The sequence below is a fragment of the Dreissena polymorpha genome, chromosome 2, assembly GCF_020536995.1.
Source record: "Dreissena polymorpha isolate Duluth1 chromosome 2, UMN_Dpol_1.0, whole genome shotgun sequence".
Taxonomy (NCBI): Eukaryota; Metazoa; Mollusca; class Bivalvia; order Myida; family Dreissenidae; genus Dreissena; species Dreissena polymorpha.
In genome coordinates this window covers 148,177,838-148,190,804 of record NC_068356.1, presented here as the reverse complement: position 1 = coordinate 148,190,804, position 12,967 = coordinate 148,177,838, and the positions used below count along the sequence as shown (strand labels likewise).

The 12,967-nt window shown below is 36.9% G+C and overlaps 1 protein-coding gene across 12 annotated transcripts in view; it reads left to right on the top strand.

The window, feature by feature from the left end:
* The window catches only part of LOC127869384 (phosphatidylinositol 4-phosphate 5-kinase type-1 alpha-like), a 75,630-nt gene that overhangs the window by 19,600 nt on the left and 43,063 nt on the right, over positions 1-12,967 (top strand). For 9 of the 12 annotated variants that reach the window (XM_052411924.1, XM_052411921.1, XM_052411922.1 and 6 more), the window contains exons 4-12: positions 205-335; positions 1,292-1,409; positions 2,251-2,403; positions 5,074-5,133; positions 5,510-5,656; positions 6,113-6,205; positions 6,904-6,981; positions 8,011-8,116; positions 11,076-11,193. In XM_052411924.1, the coding sequence (XP_052267884.1) occupies positions 205-335; positions 1,292-1,409; positions 2,251-2,403; positions 5,074-5,133; positions 5,510-5,656; positions 6,113-6,205; positions 6,904-6,981; positions 8,011-8,116; positions 11,076-11,193 (1,004 nt within the window). The remainder of the gene's footprint in view (positions 1-204; positions 336-1,291; positions 1,410-2,250; positions 2,404-5,073; positions 5,134-5,509; positions 5,657-6,112; positions 6,206-6,903; positions 6,982-8,010; positions 8,117-11,075; positions 11,194-12,967) is intronic. The other 3 variants (XM_052411920.1, XM_052411917.1, XM_052411915.1) reach the window with 3 other exon arrangements.

The window sequence follows — 12,967 nt, the reverse complement described above, 5'->3', positions numbered from 1 at the left end:
TTAAGTTTTGGGATTAGATTAACATACATCGACATGCTTCAAATGTTTATAATAATTTATAGAGAAGTTTATGTCATTATAATCTTAACAGTAATATAATGTGCTTGTTAACTTCAATGTTCCATACGTTATTTCCCACCAGCGTCCCACCAGTGAGTTTAAATTGCCATATTTATCTCTATCTGTTGTTGTTGTTTCCCACAGCGTCCCACCAGTGAACTGATGGCTGCCATACAGCTGGGTATAGGACAGAGTGTGGGCGGGCTGTCATCCAAGCCAGAGAGAGATCTACTAATGCAGGACTTTGGTGTTGTGCAATCGGTTGTCTTCCCAAAGTAAGTCTGGGCTACACTCAACTAAAAAGAGAGGGAACAGTTGTCTAGTGGTAGAACACTGGTCTAGGAATCGGAAGGTCCCTGGTTTGAATCCCAATCAGACAACTGGAATGTTTTGGAGCACACAATTAATCCCACGCTTGCTTCTCTCCATCCAAGTGTATAATTAGGTACCTGTAAGTTTAATAAGCTAATGTGCCGTGGCTGCATACTGCTTTGAGTGTAAACAGACAAAGTATATCCCAGTTATTGGGATGTAAATGTGAAAGTCTGCTTATGATAACCCATCATCAATATCAGACTATAAACCCAAACCTTTAAAGGGACCTTTTCACAGACTTTGGCATGTATTAAAGTTTGTCATTAAATGTTTTATAATTGGTAAATGTAAAATTTGGATCTAAAAAGCTTCAGTTAAAAATCAAAAATAAAATTAAAGAAAGAAACAAAGTTTCAAAGAAGGAAACAAAGTTACCCTCATCTGGGCTTGAACAACTGACCCCTGAAGTAAAAGTCTACCGCTTAGACCACTCGGCCATCCTTGCTCATACATGAGTGATGTAGTTTATACTTCATATAAGCAATCCTTGTAGTGTCAAATGACAACAGAACTCTCCAAATTATTCGATTGTTTCGTGTTGCCTTAATTTCCTTACACAAAGGCCAGAACGTGGAGACTTTCGATTATTCAAAAAAGAAAGAATTTCTTTGCCATACATGCATCTGGTTCTTGGAAATCCGGACTAATGCATGTGCGTAAAGTGTATTCTCAGATAAGCAGTCTCCATAGGCTACTCAGGGGTGACTCATTCTGGTTTTATGGTATTTTCGTTTAAAGGAACAAATATCCAGTCTTAAGTGGATAGTGTCGTCCCTGATTAGCCAGTGTTGACTGCACAGGCTAATCTGGGACAATACTTTATGCACATGCATTAAGCACCATTTTTCCATTTCAGCGAGGGCAGTAACATGACCCCTGCACATCACTACAGTGACTTCAGATTCAAGACGTACGCTCCCATGGCGTTCAGATTCTTTCGAGAACTGTTCAACATTCGACCCGAGGACTTTATGGTTGGTATCTTATGGTAGTGTTGAGTTATATGACATACTAATTATTTATTTGAGCCTCACTCTGTGAAAAGGGGGTTTAATGCATGTGCATACAGTGTCATCCCAGATTAGTACAGGATGCTGCAGCTAGAATAGCCTCCCTTGATATATGACTATGTTGTTATTACTTCCATTGTCAACATCATTGCCATTTTTAGCTGGGCTGTTTACGGAGAAAACCCGAGGTATTGTCATAGCCTCCTCGTCGTCCGCCGTCCAGGCGTCGTGCTAAAACCTTTACATTGCCTCTAAAATTATCGTGCTTCCACCCACAACTTTGAAACTTCATATGTACATGCACCTTGATGACTTTTTGGGTCACTAGGTCAAAGGTCAAGGTCACTGTGACCCCTTAAAAATAAAAATCTGACAAGCTTTCGCTGCTGAGCGTTGGCACCCGTTATGCGGTGCTCTTGTTTATAACTGTCCTATAAAGCCATTATGACAATGTTAACCAACTCAGGGGCAGTATATTCAACATGTAGTATTTTCTCCCTTGATATCTAGTGATATATTTGTTATTTTTCTTGTTAACAACGTTTCATATGTGATGCTGTGAGGACAGAGTTATCCTACTCTTGGACAAAAGGCGGCATTTCTGTCTAGAATTACCTCTCTTGATATCTGACAATACATTCACTAGTTCCCTTGTTAGCATTATCTCCCTTGTTAACAGATGTCCGTATGTGCTGCCCCCAATGACAGAGTTATGAAACCCTGGCAGTGTGGGCAGCTTTTTCTGCCTCAATAATGACCTTTTTGTAACATCTAGCAATACAGTTTTTGTTTCCCTTGTTTCCAGCTGTCCCTATGTGATGCTGCAATGACAGAGTTATCCAACCCTGGTGCGGGTGGTAGCATATTCTACATCTCGGCAGATGATGAGTTCATTATCAAGACTGCACAACACAAGGAGGCCAACTTCCTTCAGAAACTATTACCTGGTTATTACATGGTGAGTTGCTGTGAACAGATTGCAGCTGATACATCACTCTGGGAAAATGGAGCTTAATGCTTGTGCATAAAGTGTCGTCCCTGATTGGCCTCTGCAGTCCGCACAGGCTTATCAGAGTCCACACTTTCTGCCTCTACTGGATTTTCATTAAGAAGAGACTTCCTATAAAAGAAAGATATAAAAAAGCAGAAAGTGGCGTCCCTGATCAGCCTGTGAGGACTGCATAGGCTAATCTGGGACAGCTCTTTACACAAGGGCATTAAGCCTGTTTTTTCCAGAACAAGACTTAAATTGAATCATGTAATGGTTCATTTTTTCCTTGAAAAAATGATGTTATTGATAATTTTACACTAGCCTGAGAGTATAAACAGCAGTCATTAATCATTCGTTTTAAAAGCTCAGGTTTAAATTTTGTAAGAGGAAGTTTATTAAGTGTTCTTCATGTAACAGATTATGAATGTGCATTGATGTACATGTATTATAATGAATATATCCAAACCACAAGTGTGGTGACAAGTGCCTTTGTGAATGTGGCTTTATTTCAAGACATCTTTGTTCAAACGTTATTGGGTTTAGAGAGATCAGCTTTCTACTTAATACGAAACGTCATTATATTGCGTTCTTACCATGATGAAGACTTAATTCTCACCATTGTTGATGATTTTTTATCTTTTAGAGGACCATGCAAAGACCAGATATATCAGCCAAATCTTGTTTTCCATATGTTCTTCACTTACTCCCCAAGCCCTGACATAGCCTTTATGTATTACCAGTGCTCCAGCTAGGATTTGGAAAGGGCAGGGGGGGGGGCTTTTTTGTCAAAAGGGCACTTTGGACACGCAGTATTTTGTCAAAAGGGCACTTTCGAGCATGGGCGTTTCTGGAATGCTTCCTCTTGCATGTTAATTTATATGTTATTTATAATTGTTAAAATTTATTATTCCCATTATTATTAAACAATTCAAATATAATGTCTACAATAAGAATAAATTAATTACAATGTATTGTAATAAGGTAATAAGGGATTTATTCATCATCATTCATTATTCTTTATTTTATTTTTTAAGGGCAGGGGGGGCCCTAGGAAGGGCAGGGCGGAGGTTCGGGAGGGCAGGGCGGGGCGCCCTTCAATTTAGGCCTAGCTGAAGCACTGTATTACCTTCCTCAAATTACTGGATGTGCTATATCAGAATTCATTACAACTTTTTCTTTCAATTTTAATTATATAGATGGCTGCAGATTGAAACGTAGCATATGAGACAATCATAATCCAACAATAACAACAACAATTACTGTTATTGCAAAATTCACACCAGATTCAAAAACACTTTCTTGTAAAGGAAAATCTACTCTAGACAGAAAGTGTTATCCCTACTAAGCCTGTGTGGACTTCATAGGCTAATCTGGGATGACCCGTAAGGGGGTTTTCTGCTTTTTAAAAAGGTCGTAAAACGGAAACTATCCCAAACTAAATTTTTTTAAAAACAGTGGACTTATTGCGCGAATCACATATTTTTTCTAAAAATGGCCAGGAAATAGCCTGATGTCTCAACATTTGTTGAATAGGCATAAACCAATTTATTCCATTTAGTCCTTTAAAAACTCCAAAATTTGCCATTTTATCGTTAAAAAAATACCTATTCGACCAGAGTCCTTTTTCCAAAATGGCTACGAATGCCCCTGCACTTTAGGCACCTGAATTAAACCCTGTTTTCTCAGAGCAAGGCTCATATTTATAGTACCATTAGATAGAGCAGGTCAAGGCTCAACCATTAGATAGAGCAGGTCAAGGCTCAACCATTAGAAAGAGCAGGTCAAGGCTCAACCATAGATAGAGCAAGTCAAGGCTCAACCATTAGATAGAGCAGGTCAAGGCTCAACCATTAGATAGAGCAAGTCAAGGCTCAACCATTAGATAGAGCAGGTCAAGGCTCAACCATTAGATAGAGCAGGTCAAGGCTCAACCATAATATAGAGCAGGTCAAGGCTCAACCATTAGATAGAGCAGGACAAGGCTCAACCATTAGATAGAGCAGGTCAAGGCTCAACCATTAGATAGAGCAGGTCAAGGCTTAACCATTAGATAGAGCAGGTCAAGGCTCAACCATTAGATAGAGCAGGTCAAGGCTCAACCATTAGATAGAGCAGGTCAAGGCTCAACCATTAGATAGAGCAGGTCAAGGCTCAACCATTAGATAGAGCAGGTCAAGGCTCAACCATTAGATAGAGCAGGTCAAGGCTCAACCATTAGATAGAGCAGGTCAAGGCTCAACCATTAGATAGAGCAGGTCAAGGCTAAACCATCCATTAAAATATAAACACATCAAGAAGGCATATTGACTTCGTTTTGTTTTTGAAAGTTCTAATTGCAACTACTCTTCAAAGCAATTAGAGAGTAATTTCATGTTTATACTTGTCAGTTTATTTCCATGTGTCATGGAAAACTGATATTGATTTCAATCGAGTAAAGCTTTCTTCTGTCATTTCTTTGAATTTTACTGATTTTCTTTTGTCATTTATTATTTATTGATCAGAAAACTTTGCCAATCAGTTGATAACATATAAAATCATGTCATACTGATAAAATTCTTTAGGCTTATTGGTTTGATGGTTTGCATGTGTTTTAATGAAACAAAATATTTATTTAATGATATATTTTGTGTGTTTCAGAATTTAAACCAGAACCCACGGACGTTGCTGCCAAAGTTCTATGGGCTGTATTGTTACCAGGTGAGTTGTGGAGCTCAAAGTTTGAGCCCAGCTAGACCGGACTGTCGAGTGCTTGACTGGCAATTCAGGGTTTTGTGAGTGTGAAGCCTGACCCTGCTATGTTGATGTAAAATAATTATTATTTGTGGGACATTGATTTTCATTGAGTTGGTGGGTTGACTGATCCACACATTTTACACAAACCCACTGTGAAATGATTGTTGCAAATCCTCAATTTTTCTCAGAATCCAAAATCCATGAATGTACCGGGAATGTACCGGTATGTGTACCCGAACAAGTTATTGTTTGAAAAAACATTCAAATCCTTGCTTAAAATCATGTTTCCACAGAGCGCGGTTTATTAAGTTAAGTCAATAAACTGAGCTGTGTATTTCAGTGCGGAGGCAAGAACATCCGCTTTGTGGTGATGAACAACATCCTGCCCAGCGTGGTGAAGATGCATGAGAAGTATGACTTGAAGGGGAGCACATACAAGAGGAAGGCCTCCAAGACTGAGAGGGCCAAGTCTGCACCCACCCTGAAGGTAAGACTGGCTTGTTTATCCCCGCCGAAAAAAAAATCGGAGGGGATATAGTAATTGCTCCTGTCTGTCCGAAACTTTGTCCAGAGCATAACTCCAAATCTATTCAATGGATTTACTTAAAACTTAGAATATAAACAGATGGCAACTAGGAGAAGTGCAGTGACCAAGAACCATAACTCTATCTACCATAGTTTTTGAATTATCTCCCCTTTTATATAATTTTAAAGTAAATTTTTGTCCGGAGCATAACTATAAATCTACAGAAAGGATTTGAAATATAAACAGATGCTTTAAAGCAAAATTCCATAAGCATTTAAACATTAACCTGAAAGTGTTGTCCCTGATCAGAATGTGCAGACTGCACAGACTTATCTGGGATGACACTTTACGCACAAGTCTCAAGTCCATGCAGGTAGTTTCAAAACTAACACCATTTGCTTCATTGTTTTTTTTTAGGATCTGGACTTCATGGAGTTGCACCCAGAGGGTCTTATGCTAGAAAAAGACACTTATGATGCCCTGGTGAAGACCATACAGAGGGACTGCAGGGTATGTACATGGGAATCACCATACAGAGGGACTGCAGGGTATGTACATGGGAATCACCAAAAACTGAGGTCTAGGAAAAGAGGGCTTAATGCATGTCCGTACAAAATAAATACTTAAATTTTGTATTTACTGAAAAGACCAGTAAAAATGTTTCATTAAATATAACATTTGGGTCTCAACTTTTATTTTAAGATATTCTGGGAAAACTGGGCATAATGCATGTGCGTAAAGTGTCCTCCTAGATAAGCCTGTGCAGTCCACACAGGCTTATTGGGGTCGGCCCTTTTAGCTATTATGTTTTTTTTTTGTTAGGTGCAGAAAAACTGTCAGGACGAACTACCAAATTCTGAATTTGAGTTGCCCTGACCTTAATATGCTCGCACTAGAATAACGGAAAACCACTTAATTCTATCCCTGCCATTGATAGTGTCACAGGACCCCCTATATTTATGTCACATGACCTATGTGTTTGTCTCATGATCCGCTATATTTATGTCACATGCCCTATGTGTTTGTCACATGACCCCCTTTATTTATGTCATATGAACTATATGTTTGTCACATGACCCCCTATATTTATGTCACATGGCCTATGTGTTTGTCACATGACCCCCTATATTAATGTCACATGACCTATGTGTTTGTCACATGACCCCCTATATTTATGTCACATGACCTAGGTGTTTGTTTCACTGCAGGTGTTGGAGAGTTTTAAAATCATGGATTACAGTCTGCTGGTGGGAATACACAACCTGGACATGGCCAAGAAGGAAAAGGTACGCTCAGGGAGGGGATTTAGATGTACCAAGAAGGAAATGGTACGCCAAGGGTGGGGATTAAGATGTGCCAAGAAAGAAATGGTACACTGAGGGTGGGGATTTAGATGTTACAAGAAGGAAAAGGTACACTCAGGGTGGGGATTTAGATGTGCCAAGAAGGAAAAGGTATGCTCAGGGTGGGGATTTAGATGTGCCAAGAAAGAAATGGTACACTCAGGGTGGGGATTTAGATGTGCCCAATAAAGTGGTGAGGTTTTACATGTTCAATGTTTATAGCAACATATGGCAAAGAAGGACAGGTACGCTGAGGGTGGGCTTTTAGATATGCCATGAATATAAGCTTCTTTCTGTGAAAATGTTTTTACTGTTGTCATAGATTAGCCTGTGCAGTTCACACAGGCTAACCAGGAAGGACACTTTCCATTATTATAGAACTTGTGGTTTAAAGGAAGTCTCCTCTAACCTAAAATTCCTTTTAAGTTTAAAGTGTTGTCCCTGATTAGCCTGTGCAGTTCATGCCTGATTAGCCTGTGCAGTTCATGCCTGATTAGCCTGTGCAGTTCATGCCTGATTAGCCTGTGCACATAACCCAGTTTTCCCAGAATGTGGTTCATAATTAATTAATTAACTATAAATAACGCCATTACATTGATCATCTTCTTCACCTGCTTAACACAGGGATGCAAATTGCGCATGCGTAGTGAATTGTATAGATTTTATATATAAAATGATCAATCTACATTTTTGTACTTGCGTTAATTGTAGTTAACAGGTAGTTACCTGGTAGACACTCAGTAAAATGTTATTACCGAATATATTGAAAATATGAAAACTTAACAAATATTTTCAAGTAATGTAATATACCAGTTGTGATATATTAATCAATATAAAGTAATCATTGTACAAAAATAAAGTAGTTTAGAACTTTTATTTTTTCGTCAAATGATTGACCACCGCTTTAAGCCCGGTTGTCCCAAAGTGAGACTAATATGTATTTTTTGTGTATGTCTTTTTTACACCCCACAGGAGTCTGGTACGTCCAACCTGAATGCTACCACTACAAGCACAGGGGCTGGGCTCTCCACCTCAGACAGAGTCAACTTTGAGACGCCCGAAAGCGGTAAAAACAAAGGTGGTGGTCTGTATTACTAACATTTTAACAACTGTAATGGGTAACAGGATGTTTAACCTTGATTTTCTAGTTACTTTATGACATTCACAGAGCTTTGTTTATTTTCAAAAGATGGGGTAAATAGAAATGGCAATATAGAAAAACATGATTTTAATATAAGCACTGTAAAATCATTATTGTTTTTTGGCATGACATTAAGAGGTTTTTCAAAAAAAAAACTTTCATGGACACACAATTTTGTTGATATCTGATTAAAAAAGGAATTTGTGATGTGTTTGTGTAAAATTGGTTGATTGGTCAACCCACGAAATCAACAAAAATTAATGTTCCAAAGATAATAATGATTTGACAATACCTGATTCAATTCCTCTTCTTACATTGTATTCTTTGATACTTGTCTGGATTAAACATAAGTGATAATCAGTTTTCTAAAAGACAAAGAAACAAAAGCACTTTTCAAAGTTTATTTCACAGTTTGACACTATGGTGTGCTGGCTATTTTTAACATTTTGTTTAACAAATTTTTACATTCTGCATTTTATTTGTAAATTACAGTTTGTACCCCGGTGTAGCAAAGTAGCATCCCTGTATACTAGTGGTACAGTTTTCTTTCCTTTCTACATGCTAAAATATGTAGTGTACCTTATCCTCATATACACATACATACAAAATATTACACATATTCAAAGTACATTATTAAACACTTTCATGACAAGTGACTGTTATTCATTGTTAGTTTTAAGAACTCAAAAAGTTCTGTAATTGTAAAAAAATCTAATTATGCTTGTACTTGTAGTTTACATTTTCTGGGTATGTTAGAAGCAACATGAATTTCATTTTTTCATTGTTTATCTGCAACATAAATACAATTTTCTTTCCAAAAGCTGCCTTTGTGATCAAATTCTACATTTAAAATCATTGTTTATTTACAGATTACAAACTCAAATTCCTATTCCTTTTCTTTAATTTACATTGTAAACATCCACTGAAGGCACAAATCATGTTTTCTTTTCATCCTTCAGAACAGTTTTAACTTTTCATCAGTTTGAGACCAAGTTGAAAATCCCAGTTATTTAATTTGGGTGTGGCAGACATGCTTAAATTGTATTTGGTGAAAATGTTATCTAACTTGTTCTTACAATATAATAGTAAAATAATTAACTTTTTGATATAAGACCAACTTGTGTTATGGTATACTAAAACTCATGGTCTTACCCGAGGTGAAAGGCAAATACACAGCACTTACTGGAAAACTGTAGGCCTGTGTCTGAGTGGTATATAGGGCTATTTATTACCTTCCATGATTTCTCTAATGTAGTTAAAAAAGCCTCACTTGTATTTCTGTGTGATTTGATTTCATTGATGTAATAAGTAAAACCCGCACATAAAACATAAGTTAAAACTGTGCAGTTTTAACACACTCTTGTCACTCTTTGTTTCAATTCGTTTCAAGGGATAATACTAAAATGGGAAGTGAAAAGTTTGGTAAATTTTGGGCCTGTACTTTTCAAAGTGATTAGTTTTTCAAATTGACTGCCTAAAATTCTAAATCCAATGTTACAATTTATTTTTATTTTTTTATAATTTAAATTTTCAGTTCAACTCCCAATCCTGGGTTATGTAAGAACACTTATTCACAATTTTATAGTACAGTCAAGTTACCATTACCGGATCAGTAGTGTAATACAGTTGTTCTGGTGAAAAGCAATAAATGGTTTGAGACTTCTTTTTACACCAGTTAGATTAAATATTACCTTGGCTTACTGTTTTAGCACATAGTCTTATTTCTTAGCGCAGACAAAATGTATTTGTGATACCTTTTTTTCGCTTCAGAATTCATGCATTAACGGATCAGTTGTAGCCATAACAGATCACGCGATCGAAACCATTTAGGAGGGCACCTAACACGCTATTTGAACTGTTGAAACATGAACTGTGTCGTTTACAATGACCAAGTAACATTGCCAGTTATAAATTATATTCATTTTTTTTGTTTTTAATTATTTTCTATATGTTATCTTGTATCTACACTTTAGGCATGACGTGTGAATTATTTGTTGAAAATCCTAAATAGATCGAAAAGATATGGGCATGTTATAAACCATGTAAATTGTTTGAATCATATCTAATCATCGATATTGAACATGGAGCATAAATAAAACATTCAGATTGAGATCTTTATTAAAAGAATCAACAGGATTTGCATATATTTTAATATAATATATTATCAATACGCATATTATCACGCTTGATCCGTTATTGCCTTAATTCTTCATTTCATTTAAGGTGTTGCAAAATTTTAAACACGAATCAAAACTGAAATGGACTTTTGCAGGCACAAAGACTATTAAATGGCCTTTAAATTAATGCGTAAACTTCTTACTTTCCAACAGAGTTATAGCATGTGGCCACAAATAATGTTCAACCTCGATTTGGAAATGAGACGGAAGTCAACAAAGTCGTATATACATGTCAGCAAAACATACTGAAATGTTTGACAAAGAGTAGCTCAGATAACGATTCAATCAATGCATTTTCAAGAACAGGCCTTGAAGATGCTGTGTGCAAAAAATCTTCTAAAAATGTCAACTATTTGTCTCTTTACGCAGACTCAAAATGATCCGCTATGGGTAATGATCCCGTAATGGTAACTTGACTGTATTTATGAACAATATGACTAATTTTTTTTTTTCCCCAATTTTAGTCAAAATGGTTTAATTGTTCTCATTAAAAAGGGCCCCAGCCCCATTCCCATAATGGTGAAAAAGAAACTGGATTAAAGATTAAAAAACGCTTCCTTAAAAAAAAAAAATGAAATCCGAAAGTTTTGTCACTGATAAGCCAGTGCACACTGCACAGGCTAATCTGGGACGACACTTAACGCACATGCATTTAGCCCAGTGTTCCCATAAGGAGGCATAGTGAGGAGCCCATGCAACAATATCTACCTTCTCTACAGCAGGTCTGGCACGAGGCAAGTCCATGCGTACGAAGGTGACCCAATACTCGACCCCCATGGAGTCCATACAGGCTGAAGTGAGGGACATGTTGGAAGAGTTTGATGCAGATGACATCCCGTAAGTACTCATTCTTCTATTTTACATTCAGAAAATGGCAACACATTTTTCATTTTTGACCCAGTGGTGTATATAATGCATGATATGTTAAAAATGTATACTAATTGGCATTATTGCCTTGATTTATTTGACATTAACTAAGAACTGTATGTTTCACATATGTATTAATATGGTATCTGTATTTTCATAAGTTTTTATAACCTTTTTCTGAATGTAGTAGGTGCTAGTCATGCATACATTTCTAACACATTGCCGACTGTTGTCCTTACATTGAAACATGCCATAATGCCCATGAGTAAACATTTTTAATATAGTACAGTGATTTATTTCGTGGAAATTTGGGGTATATATTTTTATGTCCCCCACCACTATAGTGGGGGACATATTGTTTTTGCCCTGTGTGTTGGTTGGTTGGTTTGTGTGTTTGTTTGCTCCAACTTTAACATTTTGCCATAACTTTTGCAATATTGAAGATAGCAACTTCATATTTGGCATGCATGTGTATCTCATTGAGCTGCACATTTTGAGTAGTGAAAGGTCATGGTCAAGGTCATCCTTCAAGATCAAAGGTCAAATATATAGCTTCAAAGCGGCGCAGAAGGGGACATGGTGTTTCTAACAAACACATCTCTTGTTCCCAATCAGAACCTAACAATTCCCAATTGAAGGTTTCAAACAATTTTTTTTATTTTTATAAATCTCAACATTAAGTTCATCACCCATCCAGGGGCCCGTCTTATCAAAGATCGTACGACAATGTTAACTTACGATTGAATTTTGTAATTTTAAAATTTAAGTGGTTATGATTTGTATGTTTCAAATATGTAGGATATTTGACAGCCACATTGAAAATGAATGGAAATGTTCAACAAAAGTAATTATAAATGTGACGGTTACGTATTATGGCGCTTCAAAAATTGCATCGTAAGGTAATAATGTCGTACGATCTTTGATAAGACGGGCCCCTGGTCTTTAATTTGAACCTTAGTAAATATAATATTGAAAACACTTTTACAGCTGCATTCTCAATTCTGCGAAATTTAATAGTAAAACAAAAACATTACATATATTAAAAAGCCGCACATTTTCCCAATCCAAAGGGACCAGCCCATTGTTAAAATTGTTAAGTTCTAGATTACCGGAATAAACCCCCTTCGGAAGAAACCCCCTTTGCTAAAAACGGCAGGGCAGAAGAAACCCCCTTTCATAGTTTGCATACGCGGAAGAAACCCCCTCGCTAGTTTTGCATAGGCGGAACAAACCCCCTTCGAGTTTTCAGACAGGCGGAATAAACCCCCTTCGTGTTTTCAGACAGGCGGAATAAACCCCCTTCCTAAGTGTTAAGTCTTTCCCGCAGAGGTAGTAAAATCCCGACTCGAACGATTCCCCTATACATCCGTTTCAACCCGACTCTATAACTGCATGCTTGCTACTTTTTAAGTTTATATTCATTTCCCAATCATCCCGTTTATAACATTTTTAAAGCACTTTCTGGTAAATATTAACGATAAAAGCTCTCAATAATTTCTTTAACACAAACCTTGGCATTTTTTTCTTGTATCAAATAAATTTCGGCATAAGTGACTATTTATAGACTTGATGAAATATTCCCTCCGAACATGCATCAAACCCTTGACTAGTTGTGTGCTTGTTACAACGCTCAATACACCCACGCTTTATATGCTGCATAATTTTCGCGCCTTTTTTATTGAGAAAAAGAGTTAACACAAAATAGAATTTACAATGCAAAAATATTTCAACGTTGCGGTAACAT